This window comes from Andrena cerasifolii, chromosome 4 (assembly GCF_050908995.1).
Source record: "Andrena cerasifolii isolate SP2316 chromosome 4, iyAndCera1_principal, whole genome shotgun sequence".
In the NCBI taxonomy this organism is placed as follows: domain Eukaryota; kingdom Metazoa; phylum Arthropoda; class Insecta; order Hymenoptera; family Andrenidae; genus Andrena; species Andrena cerasifolii.
The window spans coordinates 18,208,220-18,232,751 of record NC_135121.1 but is presented as its reverse complement, the minus strand read 5'-3'; the positions used below and the strand labels follow the sequence as shown (position 1 = coordinate 18,232,751).

The 24,532-nt window shown below is 39.3% G+C and overlaps 3 protein-coding genes across 12 annotated transcripts; 2 read left to right on the top strand and 1 right to left on the bottom strand.

Annotated features, from left to right (window-relative positions):
• The first annotated feature begins 389 nt into the window (after positions 1-389).
• Positions 390-2,294, top strand: LOC143367665 (retinol dehydrogenase 13). The gene is made up of 6 exons (XM_076809734.1): positions 390-773; positions 961-1,126; positions 1,244-1,352; positions 1,463-1,777; positions 1,874-2,081; positions 2,145-2,294. Exons 1-6 carry the CDS (start codon positions 697-699, stop codon positions 2,245-2,247), a joined length of 978 nt encoding a protein of 325 aa, XP_076665849.1. The 5' UTR covers positions 390-696; the 3' UTR covers positions 2,248-2,294.
• An 821-nt stretch (positions 2,295-3,115) lies between these two features.
• LOC143368449 (uncharacterized) lies at positions 3,116-5,865 on the top strand. Its single transcript, XM_076811201.1, has one exon. The coding sequence runs from the start codon at positions 3,280-3,282 to the stop codon at positions 4,147-4,149; it is 870 nt and encodes a 289-aa protein (XP_076667316.1). The 5' UTR covers positions 3,116-3,279; the 3' UTR covers positions 4,150-5,865.
• Positions 4,542-24,433, bottom strand: Atl (atlastin GTPase). Of its 10 annotated transcripts, XR_013085237.1 has the most exons (10): positions 14,167-14,765; positions 13,094-13,171; positions 11,121-11,377; positions 10,124-10,903; positions 9,834-10,055; positions 9,424-9,638; positions 9,282-9,348; positions 8,708-8,824; positions 8,092-8,562; positions 6,691-6,886 (listed from the first exon to the last, which is right to left on the bottom strand). XR_013085237.1 is itself a non-coding variant. In XM_076811185.1 (8 exons), exons 1-8 carry the CDS (start codon positions 14,306-14,308, stop codon positions 4,677-4,679), a joined length of 1,779 nt encoding a protein of 592 aa, XP_076667300.1. In that variant the 5' UTR covers positions 14,309-14,757; the 3' UTR covers positions 4,542-4,676. The 10 variants fall into 10 exon arrangements, 8 of the variants coding, with proteins under 8 accessions (XP_076667300.1, XP_076667298.1, XP_076667296.1 ...); XR_013085236.1 differs by having other exon boundaries at positions 8,092-8,824; positions 14,167-14,764; XM_076811185.1 differs by lacking the exons at positions 6,691-6,886; positions 8,092-8,562; positions 8,708-8,824 and adding an exon at positions 4,542-4,694 and having other exon boundaries at positions 14,167-14,757.
• Between the last annotated feature and the right edge of the window lie 99 nt (positions 24,434-24,532).

The window sequence follows — 24,532 nt, the reverse complement described above, 5'->3', positions numbered from 1 at the left end:
ACCCAGTATGGCGGATGTGTATACTCATGCTTTAGTGCTCTAGCATACTCACCTCTTTAGTGCTCTAACACTAGTTCGTTCGTATGAAGAACTCAAAATTTCAATACACTTATCTAAAATCTATAATATATTTATTCCATGGTAAATTATTAGCGAATTCGGTAACTCGCACTGACTCTACACTGGTGCCAAAAAATGACTTGGATTGGTTGTTTCTGATAGAAACGAAGATAGCTCTATAAGAATCAACAAATCCAAGTCATTTTTTGGCACCAGTGTAGAGTCAGTGCGAGTTACCGAATTCGCTATACCTATAATAAACTTTGCTACTCGGCTTCGCCCGAAATTTAGATTCTGTTTTTTTTTTTAAATAGTCACATTCATCTAGATTAGTCAGGCATAATGAGCTGAGGCACATTTCGTGATCGCAGAGTTTATCGTTCAAAAGTTTTTAGGCGACAGCAAGCACAAACATATAGAAGTTTTCTGCTTTATATATTAAGATTACGCTTCAAAGCATATATTTAAAACGCACGTGCACACACGTGCACACTGCGCAGTGCACACACGTGTTTTATATTATGTACACGGTTCAGGTTACGCGAGATCATAAGGAAAGCATCGTGACGCTTTACTAACGCTTATTATGAAATATTTTCAACTACTTCTAGTCGGGACTTGATCATATTTGCCAAAATGGGTTTGCCTTTTCCAAAACCTTTTTATTACTATTCTGGAGCCATAACTGCCGTCGGAGGGGGTTATTTATTCAGGTAATACATTTATATTTGTTGATTAACGTATTGTCATTCAAAAATTATAATTCCGAGACACAACTGAATAAGTCTACTTTCTTTTTCAAATACAAGGAACCAATAATACAAAAACCAACGGGGATTAAATCAACAACATATTATGTTATCGTCGAACATGGATTTATATACTGTTTTCTGGTTGCAGGGATTACTTGAGTGGGGAGTTATACGAAAAGGAGGAAACATTACGTGACAAAGTAGTTATTGTAACAGGATCAAATACAGGAATCGGTAAAGAGATAGTACATGATTTAGCTAAACGCAACGCCAAAGTCATTATGGCATGCAGGGACATGGAAAAATGCGAAACGGTATTGTATTGTTGTTAGTATCTCATACGGGGAATTGAATTTGTAACAAGATTGCCAACATGAATTATGCCACTTAATTACTTTGATAGTTATTCTCTTTATGTAATTTTTTTTTAGGCACGCCGTGATATAGTATTAGACACTGAGAACAAATATGTCTATTGCAGAAAATGTGATTTGGCGTCTCAAGAAAGTATCAGAAGTTTTGTGAAACAATTCAAAAAAGGTGCAGAATAATACTACAGCTGAAGCTTCAATATTAATGTATAACAGTATATTGTTATAGAGGTAGTCTAACAAAATTATCTTCAATTCAATTCCTCCTTTCAATTACAGAGCACTCGCAACTGGATATCCTCATAAACAATGCTGGAGTAATGAGGTGTCCTAAGAGCTACACCCAGGAAGGAATCGAGATGCAGCTTGGAGTAAATCATATGGGACACTTCTTACTAACGAATTTGTTATTGGATGTTCTAAAAGATTCTGCACCATCGAGAATTGTAAATCTCTCAAGTGCCGCACACAAACGTGGTAAGATTAAATTGAAGGATTTGAACAGTGCAGAGAATTATGATGCTTCCCAAGCGTACGCCCAAAGTAAATTGGCCAATGTTCTGTTCACAAGGGAGTTAGCAGATAGATTAAAAGGTACGCAGGGATTGTACCGACGTTCTATGTAATTTCTCTGAATGTTGAACTTTATCATTTGTTCGCCCATCTCTTTTTTTTTTTAATGTTATTTAGGAACTGGCGTGACAGTGAATGCTATTCATCCTGGTATAGTTTGTACAGATATAGTGCGGCACATGAGTTTTTACCAAAACTACATTGCTCGAATATTTATAAAGTCGTTAACGTGGCTGTTTGTCAAGCCACCCAAAAAGGGAGCGCAGCCAGTTCTATTTTTAGCATTAGATCCATCTTTGAAAGACGTAACCGGATCGTATTTCAGGTGAGTTCTAATCCAGTTGATTAGTAATGACAGTGAATTATGTTGATACTATTTATCTTACAGTGCCTATACCGTCGCAGATGTCTCTGATGAAGCGAAAAACGATGGACTTGCAAAATGGTTGTGGGCAGCTAGTGAAAAGTGGACTAAATTAAATCCTGTGTAATTTAAAGTAAATGTAACCAAGTCTGAAAATAAATGACTTTTAAACCATCTGTAACTTAATGAGCAATGCAGTCTACGACGAAATGTCGATAAGCGTCTGTCAACTTTTAATTTACGATGTATATCCTATGCTATCAAAACTCAAAAATATTTGTTAATTCGTTTAATAATTGCAACATAGATTTTATAGGATATTGCACCCCGCACGGCAATATAACGATTCCAAAGAAAAAGGTGGATGAAATGTGATGTGACTTAGGACGGTATTTTCAGTCGTCGCTTATTCTTAAGATCGTTTTAAGCATACGGCATCCTCTACTAACCTCGTAGACTAGTAGAGGATGCCGCATGCATAAGACGACCTTAAGAATAAGCAACAACTGAGAATATCGCCCTTAACATGTATTAAAGCGCTTGAAATTTAAAATAATTGGTATGTTTCCGCATGCGTAACGAACATCTTTGACTAGCGGGATTCTATCCAGTATTTCAAATATTAGGTTGGTGCACGTGAAACACCTTTTTTTTATTTTAAATGAATGTCAAAAGCACGTAACGTCCTTAAGACTTAATTATTTAAAAAAAAAAGATTATCGATATCTAAAATATGAAATACGCAACCGTAATTCATATTTAAAAAAATATATGCGACAATTAAAATATAATATTGAAAGGAGAATGCACAGAATTCTGTTCTTAACCCCCTGATGTACATACTATATCTGTAGCACCGAAAGTAGATTACTTAAATTGTTAAATAAATACGTAATAAGAATTTTCTTCCAGACCATATCAATCGAATAGAATCGTGCGCATGCGTGTTTAACGATGTCCTTAGTTTTTTTTTAAAATTCACAGGCAATCAGAAGCAAAGGTTAGGTGACGTTTCACGTGTAGTATATGTGTACGTACTTACACACACACTTCGTATGTATTGCATCTTTGGCAATTTGATTGCAAGGCAGAATACGAACAGCAGATACTTTAATTTGTATTCTTGTCTCGTACAGAGCAAATTTATTGTAAATACAAGATGTTACTTGAAACGTGGGAGTCGGTGGATAAAATCGTGAAGAAGGAAGTAATAAAGTCTGGTCCGTTTTCCAAAAAACCGACAGAATGTGCCATTTGCACAGTTGTTATTGAAAATATACATGCTGTTAACGCGTCTGTAGAGGATTTGAAGCACAAATTTCATTCAGAGATTTTAGATTGCTCGGTCAAAAAGCTAGTAGTCATAGGTGAAGCTAACTGTGAAATAGATAGACAAATTGAGCGAGCACTCCAGATGATGATGGTCCTGGAGAAAAGCTTAATCACGTTGCATCTAGCGCTAGAAGGCATTGATCGACCTGTAATTATCAAGTTTGAAATAACGCTAAATAAACTGCAGCCGTATAAACCGATTTGGGAGTGGACACCCGAAGAAAAGTATTCGATAACATTACAGTATAAAGAAGCTGGTGTTGTTTTATTTAAGGATTCTAGATGGGTAGATGCGTTTCGTAAATTTAGTAAAGCCTGTAAAATTCTCATAACGTTAGAGCCGATACCTGATTTAGAATTACAGGCAAAATTGGAAAGCGATATTAATAATCTGAGACTCGTATTGTACAACAATATGGCTGGATGCCAGTTGAATCATAAGAATTATGAACACGTTGTTTCCTTGTGTACTAAAATTTTGAATAAAGAGAGTACCAATGTTAAAGCATTATATAGAAGGGGGGTAGCGCATGGAAATTTGAAAGACCTGGAGAAGGCTGTTGCTGACTTGAAAACTGCCTCTACATTGGAGCCACATAATCGTGCCGCAAAAGAACAATTCCTAATTTATAATGCACAATTGCAGGAGGCAAATCAAAAGTTCGGAGACATGGTAAGAAGAATGTTTAAAACGTAAAGTTCAATATTGTTTCGCTTGTCTGTGATGAAAAGAATATAGAATATTTGTATCTAATAAATAGAAAAATATGCATTTATTTTTTATCCACAATAATTGACACTACAATTAGATCAAGTTATTTAAATATCACAACTAAGAAAATTAGTTGCATTATGCAACCTTATATTTATCCCACATTATTATCATTATTACAATGCTGTTATTACAAAAGTGTGCTTAAAATATTTATATTGTATACATGACAAATATATAAATGTTTATATTAACTAATTACATAACATTATTTGCCAGTAGGCCTTGTTTCAATAATCTGATACTGTCTCCTACCAACTTGGAAAATACATTAAAAAGTTTTAAGTAAAATGCCTTAAAAGTTATTCCCATGCGTATTCTTTATTTTCTTTTATTGTTTATAATTCAACGGAATCGTCACGCTATTGTTACATGCGAACAGTGATAAAAATACTTTTGTATCACGCAAGAATTTATTACGAGCTACATCACATTTGAGGAGAGTACCTAAATTATCTTCTGTTTCCCAGCTGCAATTATATTGTAAAATTAATTGAACAACATACATATGTTTAGTGAACAATGCGAGATATAATAGTAATTTCGTTCATTACCTATTCTTAAGTAAAGTATAAAGATACAATGAAGTAGTTTATATTAATATATGGCTGAGAATAAACTAACTTTAAATATATATAATGGCACCTTTACCATGATATACTTTCATTCAATTTCAGGAACGTTTGATTAAAAAACCTGTTCAATTATAATTTTCCTGACCAAGAGACATAAATTTACTATTATGCAACTATTAGACATTAAAAATATGCACTTTGGGGAATAATGGATACAAAAAATATTACGTTGATATCAGAGTAAAAGTGACCACTAATAAATTTGAAAATAATTGCTAAACAATGTTCCATTATTTAAACCACCACCACCACCGTAAAATCGTGTTACTCTTATGTGATTATGTATTATAATGTAAAATATATGAAAACTCCAGATGTGAAAAAACGTATACACATATAACAAATTGCTAAATGGATATAGTAATTAATTTCAAAGATAACGGTGTAATAACATGTACTCAAAGATGAATATTAATTACTGTCGTAGATAATTAATATTTGGTCAGCGTCCGTTTTCAAACATGGCGTGAAAATGAAGCATACATCCATATCTGTTTGGCAAGATAATAGTATTTTACTGTATTCTCGTAATTCCATTTTTATCAGAACCAACTGCACGCTTCGATGGTATTGTTTATTATATCCACTTTTAATTGGCACTCATACAAACGATAAATTAATACAAATAACTAATTTTACTATGTCTATAACATCTATAATAAATGTATTTTCAAGGCAAAATAGTTAACAATCATCACATGTAATGTATAACTAAGTACCTTAACTTTTCTAACATTAATAATTAAAATTTATTAAGAATACTAACGATTTTATTAGGATAATTAACTCATACATATTCTCAATTTAAAGATCGGTATTAAAATTTTAATATGGCATATTTAATATGCATATTTGAGCACTATTAACACCATATTGACAATAAAATTCGTCATACGACCGCCTTACGAATATTTCCCTTTTCGTTCTAAATGTATGACAGATACAAGAACTTCAACAGAAGAAAGAACGACGCGGTTTTAACAATCTTTCGTACATAATTTGTGGCCCATAATACAGTAAAAAAAAAACAAAAAAAAACAATATAATTATAGTAGACTATTGTTGCCCATTTGTTAGTTGTGTTCAACAAAAATATAGAATAAACTAAGTACATGGCATACGTGTATATTTCATTCATTGCAGTTACATACATACATCGTGAATTTTGTTTAGAATTTGTTAAGTGTGAAAGACACTGAGAATTATTTACATTTTTGTTTATTAAAAAATTATTCAATACAATCGTAACTGTTGTAGAATAAATCTGGCACAGATATAATTTACCTATGTTAGTTCATACATAGAACAATGCATAAATGTACAACGTGTGTGTGTATTGCTTGAATTTTGCTTGTAATAAGGTTTTAATATGTACCTTTCCCGTGTTTATGACCTCGAAATGCACTTAAACATGATCGCCTAATTAACGAGTTAAAAATGAATCTGGATATCAATAAATGTAAAAATAAGTACTTGTATAGTGTGTTTTAAAAATATACATTTCGATACAAAAGAAATAATTAAAGCTAGTTACAAACATTAACAATCCAAAAAATAATAATTTCTGTTCAAAGTAAATCGTTTACCAGTAGTTATGGAATTTTATTTTTCTAACGATATAATGTTTTATGATCGGAGATAATACTAATAACCAAAATTTTCAGCAATCTAGCATGGAATAATAATGAAAATACGCTGTATATACATTCACAGTCACTTCAAATCAGTAGATACACAATGCGCTGCCTCTTGTTGTAACGTAACACACGAAAATCTATTTATGGCCTTATATCGAATGGTCAAAACTAAAAATTTCTTCATGCCACTTACAGGGTGTAATACAATGATGTACGTTTTAACGGTCTTAAGAAATTGCGTTAGGAAGGGAATGAATGTTATGTTAGCTTAGGCTTGCCATTGGCAGTGACAGTGGCATTCATTGTTGTATTTGTAGCCATTTCAGCAGCTTGAGCCACTGCTACTGAAACTGATTTCTCCACAAATTGTTGGTAGAGTGGTTTCATGAACTGAAGAGAAACAAAAATTATTTTTGTATAACTTACATAAAAGTATTACTAAAGTCTAAATGAACTATTATGATTATTATTAACACGACCCTGATGTCCTATTAAAATTATGCAAATATTTCTTTCAATGAAATCCGAACTATTTGTTAAGGAACAATACTTTCCCTTAATTCTAGAAATACGTAGAAAATTAGAATTACTTCTATGTTATCGATAAGCAAACGGCATACCTCTGATATATTCGCTCCTGTTAGTATTCAGCTTATGAGACAAATAAAAAATAAAAAAGGAAACAGAAACAAGAGATAATGCCAAAAGAAGAAATGTTAACGGCTAAATTGGTATAATTAAAAAGCGTATCGCGAGAGGTGATATGATGTAAGTATCAAATAAATGATAAACGCGAATACTGTAAAGAATGCAAAAAAAAAACATTTAACTGCACTTAAAGCAATTTATCCTGATTGCCAAAATGATTGTAAATATTTAGCAAATAATTATACGTGTCATAGAACGCGGAAGTAAGGCCAAAATAAATATTTTGTAAATAACATAATTTATCTGAAAGAAGAATAGGTTTCCCTTCTCTAAAAAAATTACTATATATGTACGTTCTTAATGTAAGAAGTAATAGTGCAGTAAGTATAAATACAGTCCATGTATATACAGTTTTCCAGACCTGTACAAATAAGAAATGGTAGGTATGAATTCGGAGATGCGATGCAATGGGGAGTGTTAATTACACATATAGAGTTATTTACATTTTGAAATGAATACTTGTTCCGTATAATGCTGTAGTAAAATAAAATATTTGCCCCTTCCTTTAGCACAGATAGTATTCTAAATACAAGGTTTTCATAAAAATCGAGGAAATTCTCCAGGTATAAATTCTAAACATTGAAACTGTAAAAAGCACTCACACAAATTACTATTTAAAAGACTATGCTTTCGTCTATACTTTTCGCTAGAGTTTTTACATAATTAAAAATATGTCTTATTGACTATAATTTGAAAATAAAAACTTTTATTTGTTATTGTTTTGACGCCTAGCAACAATAGAAATCGAAATAGTGCTACTGCTTTTTATGAAAATCATGCATATTAACAGTTTCACGACCGATGACATAGTACAACATCTTTTCGAGACATAAAGCATGTAGGTTTCGCATCGAATGCATGAAATTTCACAAGCATCTTTTACTAACCCTCGGACGGCTGTGGCCGGGTCATGTCTGATTCGTTCGTATCCCAAACTACGTCTACATCAATCGTATTTCATTCTTTACTTGCAACAAATGTTATTATTGCACAAGGATAGAGGAACGGTACCTATATTTATAAATTGTGTAAAAATAGATATTTATTTATCATTATTATTATCGTTACAACTGTCATGGTAAACTTTTACTCTAGGCAAAAACTATAGAAATTATATAAAACATTGGATTCAGGCACGTCTTTCCTCCTCAAAATACATGTCACGAAAGAATACGTGACTGATCGCAGACCATAGACATATATAGACCTAGCGCAAGCTGCTAACTTTAGGCGAGGCGGGTCGTAGGATTGGAGGGAAAAAGACAGAGGTTCAGTAGTGGCACGTTAGTTAGCTTCGAATGCATTCGGATCGTGTCGGCTCGATATTAATGGCCGCGCTCGGAACATAATCGCTGTTGCTGTTTTATGAATAGTCAAACGTGATTAGTAAAACTAAAACTGAGTGGAAAAAGAAGCTTTATACTATTCACTAATTATACTAAATATATATAAACTACACGATATACGGAATGTTTAATGTACATTAAACTCTCGCTGTCTCACCTATGCGTTAAGCGTTCGCCGCTATCGCCACCACTTCATGGAATCCTTCGGTCGAGGGTGAGAGAACCCGGGAGAGAGCGAGAGGGGGCGAAAGAGTCGACACGACGTTACCGTCGGCTACGAAAGAGAGAAAGCATGATACCATTCGTGCCTACGCTCTCTCTCGCGCCATCGGCGGCTCGGAATCGTCGACGCTACGCGTTAAGCGTTCGCCGTCAGCCGCGAGCGCGCGCCTATAGCGAGAGTTTACTGTATATTTTTTCGACTATCTCCCGTAGCATATAACGTGATTCTATATCCGAATAGCAACGAAGAGGAACGGAATCATTCGATTTACCACTACTCGCCGCCTTCCCGCGAATCTTACTCCCCAGCTGAGCTAAAGGTCCGCCTATATATGTCTATGGCGCAGAAACTAGACCGCTCCTCGCGTTTTCGTTACAAGGTAAAAATCAGACGACCACCGCCAACCGAGGGTTAATGCATTATTTACCACGCGCGTACTACAAACAAAAATCCCCTCAGGCTGAGATCCCTAAATTTGTAGGTAAATAGTTGAAAAGACATTACTTACATTATCCCATAAAACGTTAGCCACTTCGTCTAGTACCGCACCACACGATCTGAAATTACCACTGTACCTGTGTAAATAAAAAGAATTTATTATCGAAGTATGGAGGCAAAGATGGGCTTTCGCGTGAGAAAGTTTTATGTACCTTACGTATGTCCATAAAATAAGTGTTACTATACAAAGGCCAACGACAAAGTTACAAATATTTGCTAGTGGGTATAAACCAATAATACCAAACAGTCCGGATGAAAAGTACATAATGGCAGCGATTACGAAAAACACTGCCGGCGTTCGTGCTGCTTTAAATATATTTTTACTTTCATTATGTGCTTTAAACTGAACGAAAGCTTCTTCCATATCCTGTAACAAGCAAAAGACTACTGTTTACATCACCGAAGTAACGACAACGAAGGCAAGCGAACATTTTTATAGACTTTATTTATTATCGCAGACGTGGAAGTTTAATTATAAATGAAATATACGTGAATCGTTTTTATGTAAATAATTCAGTATGCACCAGGCACTTCTTAGTCTATGTGTACCGCTAATACTCGCCTTTACTAACTTGTCCATGTACGTTTGACTAAATTCGTCTCCTCCCATTTTCCGCTTATTTTGAAACAGACTAATAGCTCTATCGACGCTGCGCATGTGCTCTGATGTTAAATGCGCTGTTGCTAAAAATGGTTTTGCCCCTCCGCAAACCGTCTCCATTGATCGTAAGTAAAGATCTTTAGCTTCCGCTACCGCAGTTAAGTTATTTGCTTCTGCTGTTGCCTAGATACGAAATAGTGCAGGCTTAAAATGAAATTAACAACACGGGCAATGGCACAACGAAGACTTACCACTAACATACTTTTAGGTTCAGGAAGTTCATCTCCCTTATAAATTTTCATATAGCTCTTGAAGTACTCTAACAGATCTTTCGCTTTTACAACTTGGCCGTCGATCTTTTTCGTTACTAAATTTTCTGGATCCAGCAGCATCGGTATCAGCACCTGCAGCTGCTCTTTGAATTCCGATTGAATTTCGGATAGTCTCCCATCGAAATTCGGGTTGGTGGCAATATTGAGGCCCGGATGTGGCATGAGGAAGCAAGATATATCTGAGAAGCATGATTTAATGTGCTTCCTCAAGCTCTGCAGTTCTGGGTGCTGTCCGTTAGAAATTTCTAATCTTCTTTGTAATATCTCCTTCCCGCCGTTTGCGCCATACTCCGCTTCGTATGGATAACTCCAGTCTCTCACTAAGAACTGCAACTTTTGAAACGGCGTGCTTCCAGACTTCTCTAATGCCAGCCTACCATACTCGGTGAAAAGTTGCAAATGCTGAAGATCATCCTCTTGGATGTTTTGAGATAGATTATAAATTTGCACAGACGACAACATCGTGCTTAGAGCGAACACAGTTGCGCAATCTCTGACTGTGGATTGGCTATCGAAAGCACCTTGTGTATCCATTAAAATCACAGCAATCTTCTCGCCACTTGGTAAAGTACTAGGGAAAACCTTCGACCACATTAAAATTCCTGTTGTGTCTCTTTCGGAGCCTCCTTTCCACGAAAATCCACACAGAGGATCATCATCCTTACCCAACCAGGAATCGGTTTTGTTATTGTTGTTATACTATTGTTCGTAATATTATTATATAACGAATTCCCAGGGTAAGCATGAAAAAAAGTAATAGATCTTCAATAAATATATACATAGTATTGTATCGTAATAATAATCGTACAATTAAATAGATAGGTTGTATAGTCTTTGAATATTTTTTTAACTATATGAAGTCATTCATATTGTTATACATAAACGCATGATTGCATGAGTTTTACCGATAACGTACCTTACAATTCATGTAACGGAGGAAAAAATCAAGCAGGAAGCTTTTGCCTTTCCTAAAGGCACCTGCTACAGAGACGACAACTACACTCCTATCTTTAATATCATCTTGGAGGAGAATTTGCGCCAAGGCTTCTTCGTTTAATTCGAAGGTGTGGTCTGGATGAGCGAGTACAATTGGTACAGGTTTTCCTAGGTCCAATTTACTATCTTGACTAGCCATCGAGACCCGCTCAATCCTTTCCTGCCAACCTAAACGGTCTAACGAAGTCCAAAATTCAAAGAATATATTTATTTAATTAACAGTATCCCATTCTGGCGCGTATGTGCCTAGTAGAACAATCCGAATTGTACGTACGAAGAGGACAGAAGTAAAAATTACCGCCACGTACAGTAATTACGAAACTGAGAAAGGGAAGACAGGGATCTGGTAGGTATTCATTACGACACTTGTAAACGAAAAGCAGAATTTCGTTGGTGATGACTGAGGATGGCTTTCGAGAACTTTATTTCATGGGTGAACTATAAAATTCTCTTCCTCGTCTACGAAGAGAGGCAATGTCAAGTCCACGGGTTCGCTTTGGATCAAAACGCGGAGAAGGATCAGATGGTAGATACCATTTCAATCCGAACCTGAACACTAAGTGGTGACGCTCTTAAATTAGAACCAGGAGTTCGTAATTTGGCTATCTGAAAGAACTAACAGCTTTCCGAAGGTGCATCGGAATCGCTGCTCACCCTAGTTCGAAAATGGCCCCTCCCTAGACTCAACATTCTTCTTCCTTCGCTATCTTACGATTAAGTTACATCGGAGCCACGCGAATTTCGACGCGACACTCAGACATTCCTCGAAGTTATCTCGCAGGATCGTACTTGAGGGGAAGAGGAGACCGAGCAAGCCCCATCGTCGACAACGAGGAAGTCGAGTAAGCTGGAGGGTTTGAATCCTATGTGACGAAACGTGTTCGGATGGAGCCTCGAGCCCGGAGCGATTACTTATTGCTAGCGAACGGCCAATTATACTCGCGCGAACACTAATTCCGCCTCTTCTCTTCCGTCTTCTGCTTTTACGCCGGTCCCTCGTCATCGTCGTCGACGGCAAAACACACACCGTCAGACGCCAGCCACATCGGTGCCTTGCAATCTCGCATTTACACGAATCATTACCGCATTAAACTCGTAAATACAGGGCGTCGAATTTCTCATCTGGAACGAGACGCGCGGCTGCCGGCGAGAAAAACGAAATACGAGAATTTAATTAACCGAAGCGCCTGGCTGGCTGAATCGGAAAGAAGGAAATGTTGAAATGCAATTGGGCCGGTAAGAATGTATCGCGGAATAGGCGAGGCTTTGGAGCCCCGCCGGTGCAGAAAATGCTGCATTCATACTGTGCTTACGAAGACAGCTAAATGGGAATTAATTATTCGTACATTCGTTCTGCTTGAAATACGAGGGAAGGTCTGTAGGAACGATTAAACCGATAGTACATCCTAAAATTGAACTTTGCACGCAGGTACCGATGGATGCCGCGTGTACAGTTGAGACGTCGACATAAAAGGGGTCCAAAGTACACGATAACTAAAAGAAAAATGGATTTGTATCTATTAGCAACGGAAAAATGATTATGAAACTTTAATGCAAGCATACAGTGCATATTGTACACACGAACGCAATTTTGTTATCTTCCCTGGGTTCATGTGACTACTGTCTGCCCAAATAAAACTCTTGCGAAGCTTTGTTCAGAATGAAAAGTACTCCACCCAAGAAATTGTACTTGTAAAACAAAATATTAATTTATTGGAAAAGCAGGTGCGCATAGGAAAGACCATGTCTATCGTTCGAAAACGTGCGACAGTTCTCGAAGTATGTATCAACAAATTCGTTCTTACTTCCTTCAAACACCACAGTCATCAGCAACGATTAGAAGGCGATGGAAAGGTGTACGAAACACAATATTGAACAAGAGGGAACACTCACCCACTGGTTCGTTTGTTGGATAAACCCGTGGCACACGGTTCACGTTTTCGTCAAGAGCCGTCATCGGAACTTTCTCGGCTGAAAACAAATGTTTGAACGCTCGTTTAGCCACATCTTTCCGATTCCGCCCTATCTACTTGTACGTTTGGTGATTTGCTCGCAAATGTTTACTAAATCTCACTCAGCGATGCATTTAAACGAGGTTTAACCCACGCTATAATTCCCAGCGGACAAATTTCTATGGAGATCATAATCGAAGCACCAAAAGCTCGATAAATGGAAGCAATGGTTAGACAGAAGCGACTATCCGGGTTTTTGGTGGTAGGCCAATTTCCTTCAAAACCTAAACTGCACTAGGCCTCCTACTGAGGCGATCTCTTCGTAGCATAATTATATTTTGGGGTCTATGCTTGTCCGATCAATTACAACGAACGACTCAATTACCACGAATCTGATAGGCAGCGGGTTCTTTTCTTCTAATAAGCCAATTTCCTTTGCAACTGAAGTTTCAAATTGGATCGAAGCTAAGCTCTACTCGGTCTTCGTACTTAAGCGACCGCTTCGCGGCATAATTGTATTTTAAGATTTACGTTCCGATTGACAGGCCCATGTCACGAATCTGTTGCATTCTCAAGTAAAGTATCTGGTAGCAAGCCATTTCCCTTTCCAATCGAATCGTCAGATTCGACTGAAGCTAAATCCTACGCGGTCTCGCGCATCGATCATTTCACGTCAGAGTCGTATTTTAAGATCTACGTTACAATTAGCGATTTCGTCAAGTTATCCAAATTTTGGTAACGAACCAATTCCCTTTAAAGCCAACGCTCTAGACTCGACGCGGCGTAAATCGCACACGGCTTCGTACTTGGACGATCGTTTCGCGTCACGATTGTATTTCAAGGTTCCTATTTCAATTAACAACCCCGCTATCGCCGATCTGTCAGGTTCGCGAGTTTCTGGTAATCAGCCAATCGTCATTCGCGATGGAATGTTCAGGATCGCCGGGACATTAGCTCTACGCAGTGCCGTGTTGTAAGCGATGGTGTAGTGTTACGGGTATATTTTGTGCGCACCACGGTTCGCACTGCGTTGAACGGTGTTATTATCGCGGTTCGGTTGGGTTCTTGTCCTCGGTGGTCTGGTCGGCTCCCTTGGCCTGGTTAGCGGTTCCTCGGGTCGCCTCCGACTCAACGGTGTCTTTCTTTTCTCGCTCATCTTGTCCCTTCACATTCGCCGTGTCGAAAAGGCGCAGATGAACGAAAAGTATACGCGAGTGACGGGCCAGACGGGGAAACCAGGCGGCTCGGCGAGCATAGATGCTCCGTGCACACACGATCAAGTACTAAGTCGCGAGAGAGCCGACTAGAAATATCCTGGTGTGGTGGTGGCCAGCCGATGGGGCCGCGGTTAGCAGCGGAGTTCGCGAGTTGGCAGCATCCCACAATCAAGAAATACCGGTGAAACCTGGGTGACACGGTTGCGGCGTGCGTGTCACCTTGTGCTGCGACTGCCCGCCTATGGCATCACAATCTACGCTATTTGCCCTTAATCGGCCAGTTCTATCACATAATCGATTATTCAGGTTGCGCAGATGACTATAAATAGACACTGTTCGTACGCAAAGAGGTACGAGATGCTCTATTTATCTTTGGGCAGTGCTCACAGGTCGGAGAAACTCTGAGGTTTCCCATGAGTTATGAAGCAGCCAATGGGGCGCTTGATGCTTACGCATAGGTGACTAGTGATTGGGAATTATGCGCAGAAAGATAGTTTCTGAAGTACTCATGTTCTGAAGTTTTCTGGGAATTATGTGCAGAAAGATAGTTTCTGAAGTTCTCAAGTTCTGAAATACTCAAGTTCTGAAGTACTCAAGTTCTGAAGTACTCAAGTTTTGAAGTTCTCTGGGAATTATGCGCAGAAAGATAGTTTCTGAAGTTCTCAAGTTCTGAAGTACTCAAGTTCTGAAGTACTCAAGTTCTAAAGTACTCAAGTTCTAAAGTTCTCAAGTTCTGAAATACTCAAGTTCTGAAGTACTCAAGTTCTGAAGTACTCAAGTTCTGAAATACTCAAGTTCTGAAGTACTCAAGTTCTGAAGTACTCAAGTTCTGAAGTACTCAAGTTCTGAAGTACTCAAGTTCTGAAGTACTCAAGTTCCGAAGTACTCAAGTTCCGAAGTACTCAAGTTCCGAAGTACTCAAGTTCCGAAGTACTCGAGTTCCGAAGTACTCGAGTTCCGAAGTACTCGAGTTCCGAAGTACTCGAGTTCCGAAGTACTCGAGTTCCGAAGTACTCGAGTTCCGAAGTACTCGAGATCCGAAGTACTCGAGTTCCGAAGTACTCGAGTTCCGAAGTACTCGAGTTCCGAAGTACTCGAGTTCCGAAGTACTCAAGTTCCGCAGTACTCAAGTTCCGAAGTACTCAAGTTCCGCAGTACTCAAGTTCCGCAGTACTCAAGTTCAGAAGTACTCAAGTTCAGAAGTACTCAAGTTCTGAAGTTTTCTATATTTCAACGAAGGTGCTTGATAAATCCACGCGTGCGCAAAGTACAAGCGTGGATGGTCAATGATTGATCGACCATTGACGAATGGTCACGATACGCTATGATTTATGTTCGCTATACTTATGAGTATGGGTCTTCCACAAAGTAAGTTAAAGAAATATGGAATTAGACAATGTTCGCAGGGGATGTTATTCTGCGAGTAAATAACAATTTACGAAGAGCCGCTGATAGTTGGCATGATTCTACGATGGACGGATATTAGTGGCTGCTCGGTAACCGTAGCGTCCGTTCGCGTCGTCTGTAGAATTTTACTCGAGGAAAGCCTATTTTTAACATTTCTCGTTATTTTTGCTCTAGTTTGCGTGCGTAAAGAACGGAAGGGAAAACAAATGCGGGGACAAGATGAAAGATTAATGTGTATTCGAATGAGAGGTGGCTTTCGACATTGTTGCAGACTCCAAAGTGTACGAAAGAATGACTGAACCAGTACAGCACGAGCAGAAATAAAGGAACAACGAAGATAGTAAATTTCGTGTCTTCCTGTCTCTATAAACATTACATAATTCAGCGATAACTGAACAGAGCTTCCCCGCGATAACACGCAAATAATTATGTGTCGCCACCGATTAAGAGAAATGTGCGAAGAGAGTGATAACAACGAAACAGCACTGATCAGTGCAGAAAATCATATCACACAGATAATTGTATCAATAATCTGTTCTCGCGCAGTAGTACCGTATTTACGAATACGTCGCGCAACGCTGCGAGTGACCGGAATCTTTGACGATACAATCGATGATGTCACGGTAAACAAGAATTTAAAAACCGCGTCGATCGAAGAGGAAACAAATATTTTTAAAGCGCGCGCGTTAAAAGTAATAAAAAAAAGTCTCTTGGATGATTCTCGGCTCACAGTATGTAAACAGCGGTCGATTTCTCTACACGATTCACGGGGCGTTTGATATTTAAGTGAAGAGACGAACTGTGCTTTGGCAGGAACAAAGCAATCAATTTAAAATAATCTTTTCGCCGTATCCGCCGCTGAACGGTGCGTTCGAGCGTTGCCGAGGTTCGAACCTTGAGCGTTCTTGACCTTTGAATCGTCACATTGAAATGGTACGGTTTTTATACTCATTCACGTAATAACGCTGTGACGTCGGTTCGCTCGGCGCGGCAAATGAAAAGCGCGCATGTTCGATCAGAATTTACTTGGGCGACTCGAGGCGTACGTTACACGGGAGGATTTCAAAGACGCGTTCCTGATTAAACCGCGCACCTAGCTGCCGAGCAAAATGCTTCGTTATTCGCTCTACATCCGCGTTATACTCTCCTCGCTCGTCGTACCGCGAATGTTGCCAATTTATGAGCAGGCGTAGCGGAATAGACGCGATCGAAGCAGCGTGTCAGCGCCCACGGTTGCAGGAGCAGGGGATTTTAGATCGGGCACAGTTAGCACGAGCTGTAAAACCAGCGAGTTAACGATCAGAACCGGGATGATGCAGGGGGGTCACGACTTGCTTTACCCCCTGGTATATTTATTTTAGAAACTGCCCCTCTCTTATGGCGTGCCGTGTCTCCGAGGCAAATGTTTTATGTCAAACGAGGTTTATTGCGGGGTAAAAAGATGGAGGAGGGTCGCCGCATGACTAGCAAGATCGACAAGAAACGGCAGGGGAACGAGAGCAGCGCGACGAGGAGAGATCGGTCGTATCTCGGAGAGCACGATAGGATTATTATGCCTCCTTCGGGCAACCGAACTATCATTAATCTCGTTTATGGCGGTATCTCGTGCAAGGGTTATTTATATTTCTCCGCGGCAGACGACGAGAGTAAGTGCGATTTCCGAAGTTTATGCAGTGCCATGCACGCGGTTCAATTACGAGTTCTGCGACAGCCGGAGGCTGTACCCAGAATCCGGTGTCTGCGACTCCCTGGTGGCGGTTTCTTAAGGTCGCCGCTCGCCCCAGAGAAACGCGGTTAGCAATGCGGCTAAGAGATCGATTAACAACGCAGCCAAGAAGTTCCTTTGCGCGAAGGGAAATACTTTCTCGTGTACCCGCGAGTGCGAAAAACGCTCGTGCCGTCGCGTTTACGACGAGCAGCCTACGACTGCCGACACTGAAGCGGGCAGAACTTTTTCGCGAACATAAGTTGCGTGTTAATCAGGAACGCGGGGGCATTGAACAGGGGGGCTCGATATTTAAGAAAGTAAAGTGAAAGGCGCGTACCGCGATTGATCGGCTAAAAAAAAAAACATGAGTTCGCTGTTCCCGCTTTTCTCTATAAATGTTCGTTTAAGATAGATAGAGTCACGTGTCGATTTCGATATCGCAATGAACGATCAGGTTAGAGATCCTTAACTGCGACGGGAGGAACTAGAGGAAAGAAAAGCGACGTAACACGGTCTGCCGCTTTTTCTACATCGATAGTCGTGCAGCCGAGGCGAGCCACTCTGGTACGAGCAAAAACCGAGAAGAATGAATTTACGTCCGCGTCAATGCTTATCGCGCCACGTGCAAGAATACGTCGGTCATCGCGTGCAATTGCTCCTACACGCGTTTTACTGCGACCTCACTGGCTCGATCTCGCGAGTCTTGCCGAGTGTGGGTGGCGTATGAGGGAAATATAGCCGGCTAAGAAATACTGCTACGATCGCGGTTTAAGGGTAATACTGTCAAGGGTGGCAGGGACGAAACGTGTTAAGGGGGTATACCCGTTTGAACGCTCGGAAAATGTGTACAGTTTGTGGATTTGATGAAGATTTTACGTTTTTGCATTATGTTTACAGAGTATTATGAACTACCTAAAAAAGAAACAGTTTCAGTTTAAAAATTATTGTTTTTTGGAAGTTATCGTGAGTCGATAGCTATTAATATGTTTTATAAAAAATATTTACTGTTTTCGATTTCAGAGAAGACATACAGTTTTTTTCAGGGCCACCGTGTAGCCGTCTAAAATCCAGAGAGTTTCGGGTATGTATCCATAACTTCCGAAAAACTATAGTTTTGTAACTGAAACTTTTTTTTTAAGTAGTTCATAATGCTATGTAAAGATAGTACAAAAACGAAAAATCTTCATATTTTCCGAGGGTTGAAACGGATATACCCCGTTAAGGCCAATTTATTAACCAACTTCAAAAAGGAGGAGGTTATAGATTCGACCCGTATATATATTTTTTTATGTTTGTCCCCGCATAAATCCTCAGCAAATGGACCGATTTTGATGATCTTTTTTTTACTCGAAAGAGGGCGCGCAACAACTGGCCCAATATTTTGCCAGTTCTGGTTAATAATAACGACTATTGTCACCTAATTATTTATTATTCTTTTATGTACGCACGCGTATAACTCCTCAGCATGTTGTGACAATATATATAAAACTAAAAAGTTAAAAAAAAAAAATTAAAAATAAATTAAAACCGACTTTAAAATAATAAAAATGCACTAAAAAAATTTCTCTTATTTAATCTACGACTCTCATATTTGTTAAGTCGGCGCCTCATCATTTGCACTGTGTAAACCTGGCGCCGACTTAAAAAATATGAGAGTCGTAGATTAAATAAGAGAAAAAATTATTTTTTACTTTTTAGTGTTTTTTTATTTTTTTAAAGTCGGTTTTAATTTTCTTTTAAATTTTTTTATTTACATTTTAGTGCATTTCTATTATTTTGAAGTCGGTTTTAATTTTTTTACAGCCACCGACGCGGGAAAAGTCCGAACGGAAAGATCGGCAAAGTTGCGCTCAGATATGACACGGACAGGGCCGTCGTCTCGAGGAGCCCCCACCGAGTGTCACGCGAGCGTCCAGCGCTCACCGATTTATCCGCTCGGATCGTTCCCGCGTCGGTGGCTGTATAAATTGACCTTTATCCGTGCACATCTTACGTGTATCGAACAACGAGCGAGCTTTTATTTTACGACTTGAATATGCGTCAATGCCAGACGTTATCGTTAGCTGCGTAAAAGTCAGATATTATTCCGAAAGGGACCGGTGGCCGATCGAGATGAGCTTTGGGGGGAGGGGTGGGGAGGGGGCGTGGACCCTAAATCTAAAATTGTAGCTTAGAGTATTTATTAGTTTCCGAAATATTAATAAAAAGTAACTGTTAATATTTTTTTTATTTTCTTTTTGGACGCTGGTGCAGACCTGACAACCCGGGAATCCTCTCGTCCTGCCATTTTTATTTTTGAAATTTTCTAACCACAGTGTCATTTTTAGCATCGCCAAACTCACATCGGTTCGCCACAATGCTTTACGCGCCCGCGAGCGGGCGCGTACCCCCCCGCGCTAATCGAGCCCCAACCAATACTAATACCCGTGACAAGTTGGAAAGTGGAATGCGTTGTGTCGGTATAAGTCAACAGAAATATTGTTAAGAGGGGGGACCGTGGTAAAGTGATTAAAAAAAATTGGTAAGGTGTACCCTTTTATGCACAATTACCCCTGTATCTTTTGAACGCATTAATTTCCGAAGCTAAAATTTTATATTTGGAGTCTTTCCACACCCCTCGTAATACCCAGCAAGTTTCATCTCGATCACAGCCAAAAATCTTTTATAAATTTGTCGCGAGATTCTGGAGGGTGAAATCACCGGCAACCACCCCCAGTTGATCGTCGGTCGATCCGAAATTCGACGAAGAAACGTCGCAATTAACGGTGCGTGTATACCGTGGATTGTCCCTGAATTCATTTGACTGAATAATGCGAGTTTAATTAACGAGGCATGGAAGTACGTGGGCGGCCGATGAAGTCCACCGTCTATCGCGTTGTGGAACAAGCGTGTGCACGCATTTCCAGGTGTATTGACACATTCGAGAGAGGAGAAACTCCTGGTATTAGACTTATTGGATTGCGACAAATGGGTTTGCGAAGTTTTCGCTGGCAATTGACACAGTTCCCATTCATTACCCCGCGGCGTCTTTCTCTAATTACCATTCGACGAGGCCTAAGCCGAATTCTATGGAAACTAAGTATTTAGGGTAGCGATGAACAGGTTTCTGGTCTTTGTCAGGCAAATAAAATGATAGTCGTTCGTTAAAGGTCGTATCAAACTACGAATTGTCACATAACACCCAACTTCGTTAGGTAGTCATCAATTGTAATCATCCAGTGGTCATGTGGATGACAACTGTCGTGTATCATTGTCTCTATTATCGATAGATTCGTAACAGTAAGGAATTTTATTCATTCAAGCGAAATATTTACCAAGTCCGAGCAGAAACACAGGTGGGGCAACATTGATTAGTGTGAAGAAGGTAGGTTTGATTAATGAAAATTTCTTTGTCAAACTTGTAGCACTGAATATTTCATGGCTCTCCTCTGTTTTGTAAATAAAACTGTCCGTTCTTGCTGGTATGGTGTAGTAGCAGTGGCGCATTTAAGATTTAATCGATAATAGATAAAAATAGTTTTAACGCAAATTCAATAAAATTAATTAGGTGATTATAAAAATTTATGTAAAGAATGAAATCCAGTTTTCTTCTCTTTTTACAAAGCCCCTCCTTTGGGGGTTGCCGTGGCCCCTCGCGCCCCGTCCCCTCTCTGTGCAGTAGGTAATATCAATATTTAAGATAACACCGAAAACCTATTACGAGGTGCTCTTCACGTGACCCTAATCGCGGAAATTGTACCTGAAACAATTTTGACGTATCTTCCAAGATAATAAACAGCTGTTAAGTACTTTGTGCTGCGAATGCGGTAATCAAGATCGTAGTCAAAGAGGCGACTGTATCGCGATAGGAAATACTCGATTCCCACAGCAATATTGTAAATGGGACAGCCTACACATGCAGAAAGTTAACTTTGATTCTTCCTCCACCGCTTTCACTTAAAAAAGCGACTAGGAGCCATTGTCCATTTCCTTATCAAGTTTCAAATGCGTCAGGCAAAATTATACAGTTCATGACTCATTAATCGTTCGCGAGGCGCATTGTAAATAGGATATTTAACGCGGGTTATTGTTCCCCGCCGCGGAAATGAATATGTACATACAGCGAACTACATACGGGGAAAACGAGACTACTCGTTTTCCACTGGACGCGCGGTACGTAAACCTATCGATAGTATTCAATAAAACACGCGCTGCGGAGAGAACTTGAATAGGTATGCCAACATGCGGGTCTCATTTCCAATCCCGAATATCACGAGCAGTGCTGCGCAGCGGTGCGCTGAACCGCTTTGAAACTCGCTGCCTGCCTTTCCCACCTGTTTCATTGTCGTTTGATTTCATTTAATGCGAAATCACGCTGCAACTTCCTCGCATAGCGTGCCGTCATTCATTGCCTTACGCGCTCGGAGGAATAAATCTGCTTTTTCTTTTTGTAGTTTCTACAGTACGAACACTGAATAATCGCGTATTTATGTGCGCCACTGTCTAACTTTGGGGTCACTGCTTCAAATTTTATTCTATCGTTCATTCCTTAGCGTTCCAAAGAAGGCGGTTCTACGATATTTATCTGGGCTATGTAAAAACGGTTTTGGGACGGTGTTCTGGGTCATCGAAGAAGAAGATGTATTAAGAGGTAACGAACCAAGGCTTGATAAGGTGAAATTGAGAGAAAAGTTAAGGATAATGGCAGTAAGTGCCAGCTGTAAGACTGTAGAAGCTTGTTAAAAAAATTTCGTGGGTTTGTGAAGAAGCAATAAAAGAAAAAGGAGGTTAAATACATGTAAGTTGTGCGTTCTATTTTATGTGAATTTCTTTCAGCAGACTGTATACAATTTGACGGCTCTACAAAGCAATTATACATATTCCACATTATACTATACGTATTTTTATATAATAAAGGAAAATTTACACACAAATTAATACTGTGCTGGAGAGAATTAAAGCATTTTAGTGATATTTCATTGCACGCCATTTCGTGCTAATTTTAAATGCAGTTTCTTTTCCTACAATGTGATTTCCGTCGAGATTAACACGCAGATTTCTGCACGATTAGTGAAACTGAATTAAAGGTCAATGTCCCGAAAGTTCCGTTACTGGTTTCCCTTATAATTATTCATTTCTCTATTACTTTCCCTCTTTTATACGAATAACAGACGCTTGTATATTTCCGCTTTAATTAAGCCTGAGAATCGCATACAATGCACCTGTTGCAATATGCAATTTTCACAGTTTCTTCTTGATCGTATCACCGATACCAATCACAACGTTAATAAATGAGTTTAAAGGATAACGTGAATAAGTATGACAGATACAAATAAAAAGATCAAATCTGATAAAAGAAATACAAACTCGACATGTAACTTCTAACATTAAAGTACATAAGGAAACACTGAAGAATTGATTAAGAGGTGACAAGTTGTAAGAAACAATATACTAAAACTGCTGGGAATTTATTAGATACCTAATTTGAGTACAGCTTTCATAAAAGTGTCAGTTTGTAAACTATATCATGTTATATTCTTTTATGCGTCGTGACCCAATAAATAAACCACGTTGTTCAGACAACGCGAACAGCGGACTGGAACGCCGTAACAAGTGGAATAATTATCAATCTTGCTGAGTAACAAGAAGCAAGGACGTACACGCGACTGACTGACACAGTTTAAAGTTCCCTCGTTTTAACGCGAGAAGTAGGAAACATTCCCGCGTGGCGGCAGCACTTACGTACCATGCTTCGAGCCTACGTCATCCTCCTTTGACAGAATATCGTGTTACTACGCGTAATTACGAATGCATAACAAATTATCACGCTATTCATACTCCATCGTGTCTCCAGCGCAAAAAATTCAAAAGTCACACATCACTGACAAAAACTGCTTACGAGTCTTTTATAACCTCTAAGATCGCGAGCGTTACATGGCACTTTCCTTAATCTTTGCTCTCTTGCCATACATATGCATCCCCAGCGTGCTTACTATAAATCCAGGCACTTATAACTGTTAATAACCCATACGCAGTGTGATTCACGAAGCCAGAGGCATGGAATTTTGAACGATGACTGAACGTACACCTGGCAGCACTCCCTCGCAAACTATACTTTTGTTGCGTGACTTATGGCGATTCACCACGTGGTTGGGATTCAATCGAAGTAACAGGGGTCATTAGCACGTGTCCCGCTAAATCGAATATACACTTAAGCCGTTGACGAAACGTCAAAAAAAAGCACAAAGCATAACGGTCCGGGTTACATCTGGCACGCGATGCCCAGACCACGTCCCGCCGGCTACTAAACGGATTTTCCGATATCACTGTCGTATCTTGCACATTTCCCTATCGCACCGTCGTCGAATATTATAAAATGCGGACAATACTTACCCACATACGAGCTCCTGTAATCGCTACTCTGTTTACGCTGTTTAGTCTCCGCCATGTTGAGATACGAGTGACGCCACTTCCGTAACTGCGTGCAACTGTTTCACTACGTAGGTTAAAACGAACTTCGTCGCTGAGACTTTTACTTGCTCGCAGCAATGCGCACGGTTATGCTGGATAGTGGCACGTTAATTGAATGTAAATGCAGAGAATATAATAGTAATGAAAGTGAATCTGTTGGGTCGTGGGAAGCAACGGTAACACTTTCCCAGGAACACGCACCTTTCCCTCTTGCCGATGGAACAATAACATCAGTTTCGAAACATTGAATTGATAATCGATTAGATTAGATACACATCTAAAAATAAACTTCCCTCTGGGACAGTTCTCTTCACATTTTTTTTTTTACACAGAAAGCGGTTTTGCATTATTACAAAACGTTCGAATCACGGTTAGTTTTTGCCATTCTGGTGAAACTCGGCATTCCTATTACAACTTTCACTGATTGCGGTCAGCTTCCCGGCGCTTAAGCATCCACGCATTGAAAAACATACTTATCGATCGCGCGCGCGGTACAGGAACGAGACAGTGCAATAGGTGAACAAACACTTGATAATTCTGTCTGCCACAATGGCGAAAGTAAACGGGTCCAGAGTCAGTATGCGTACGCGACAGTAGA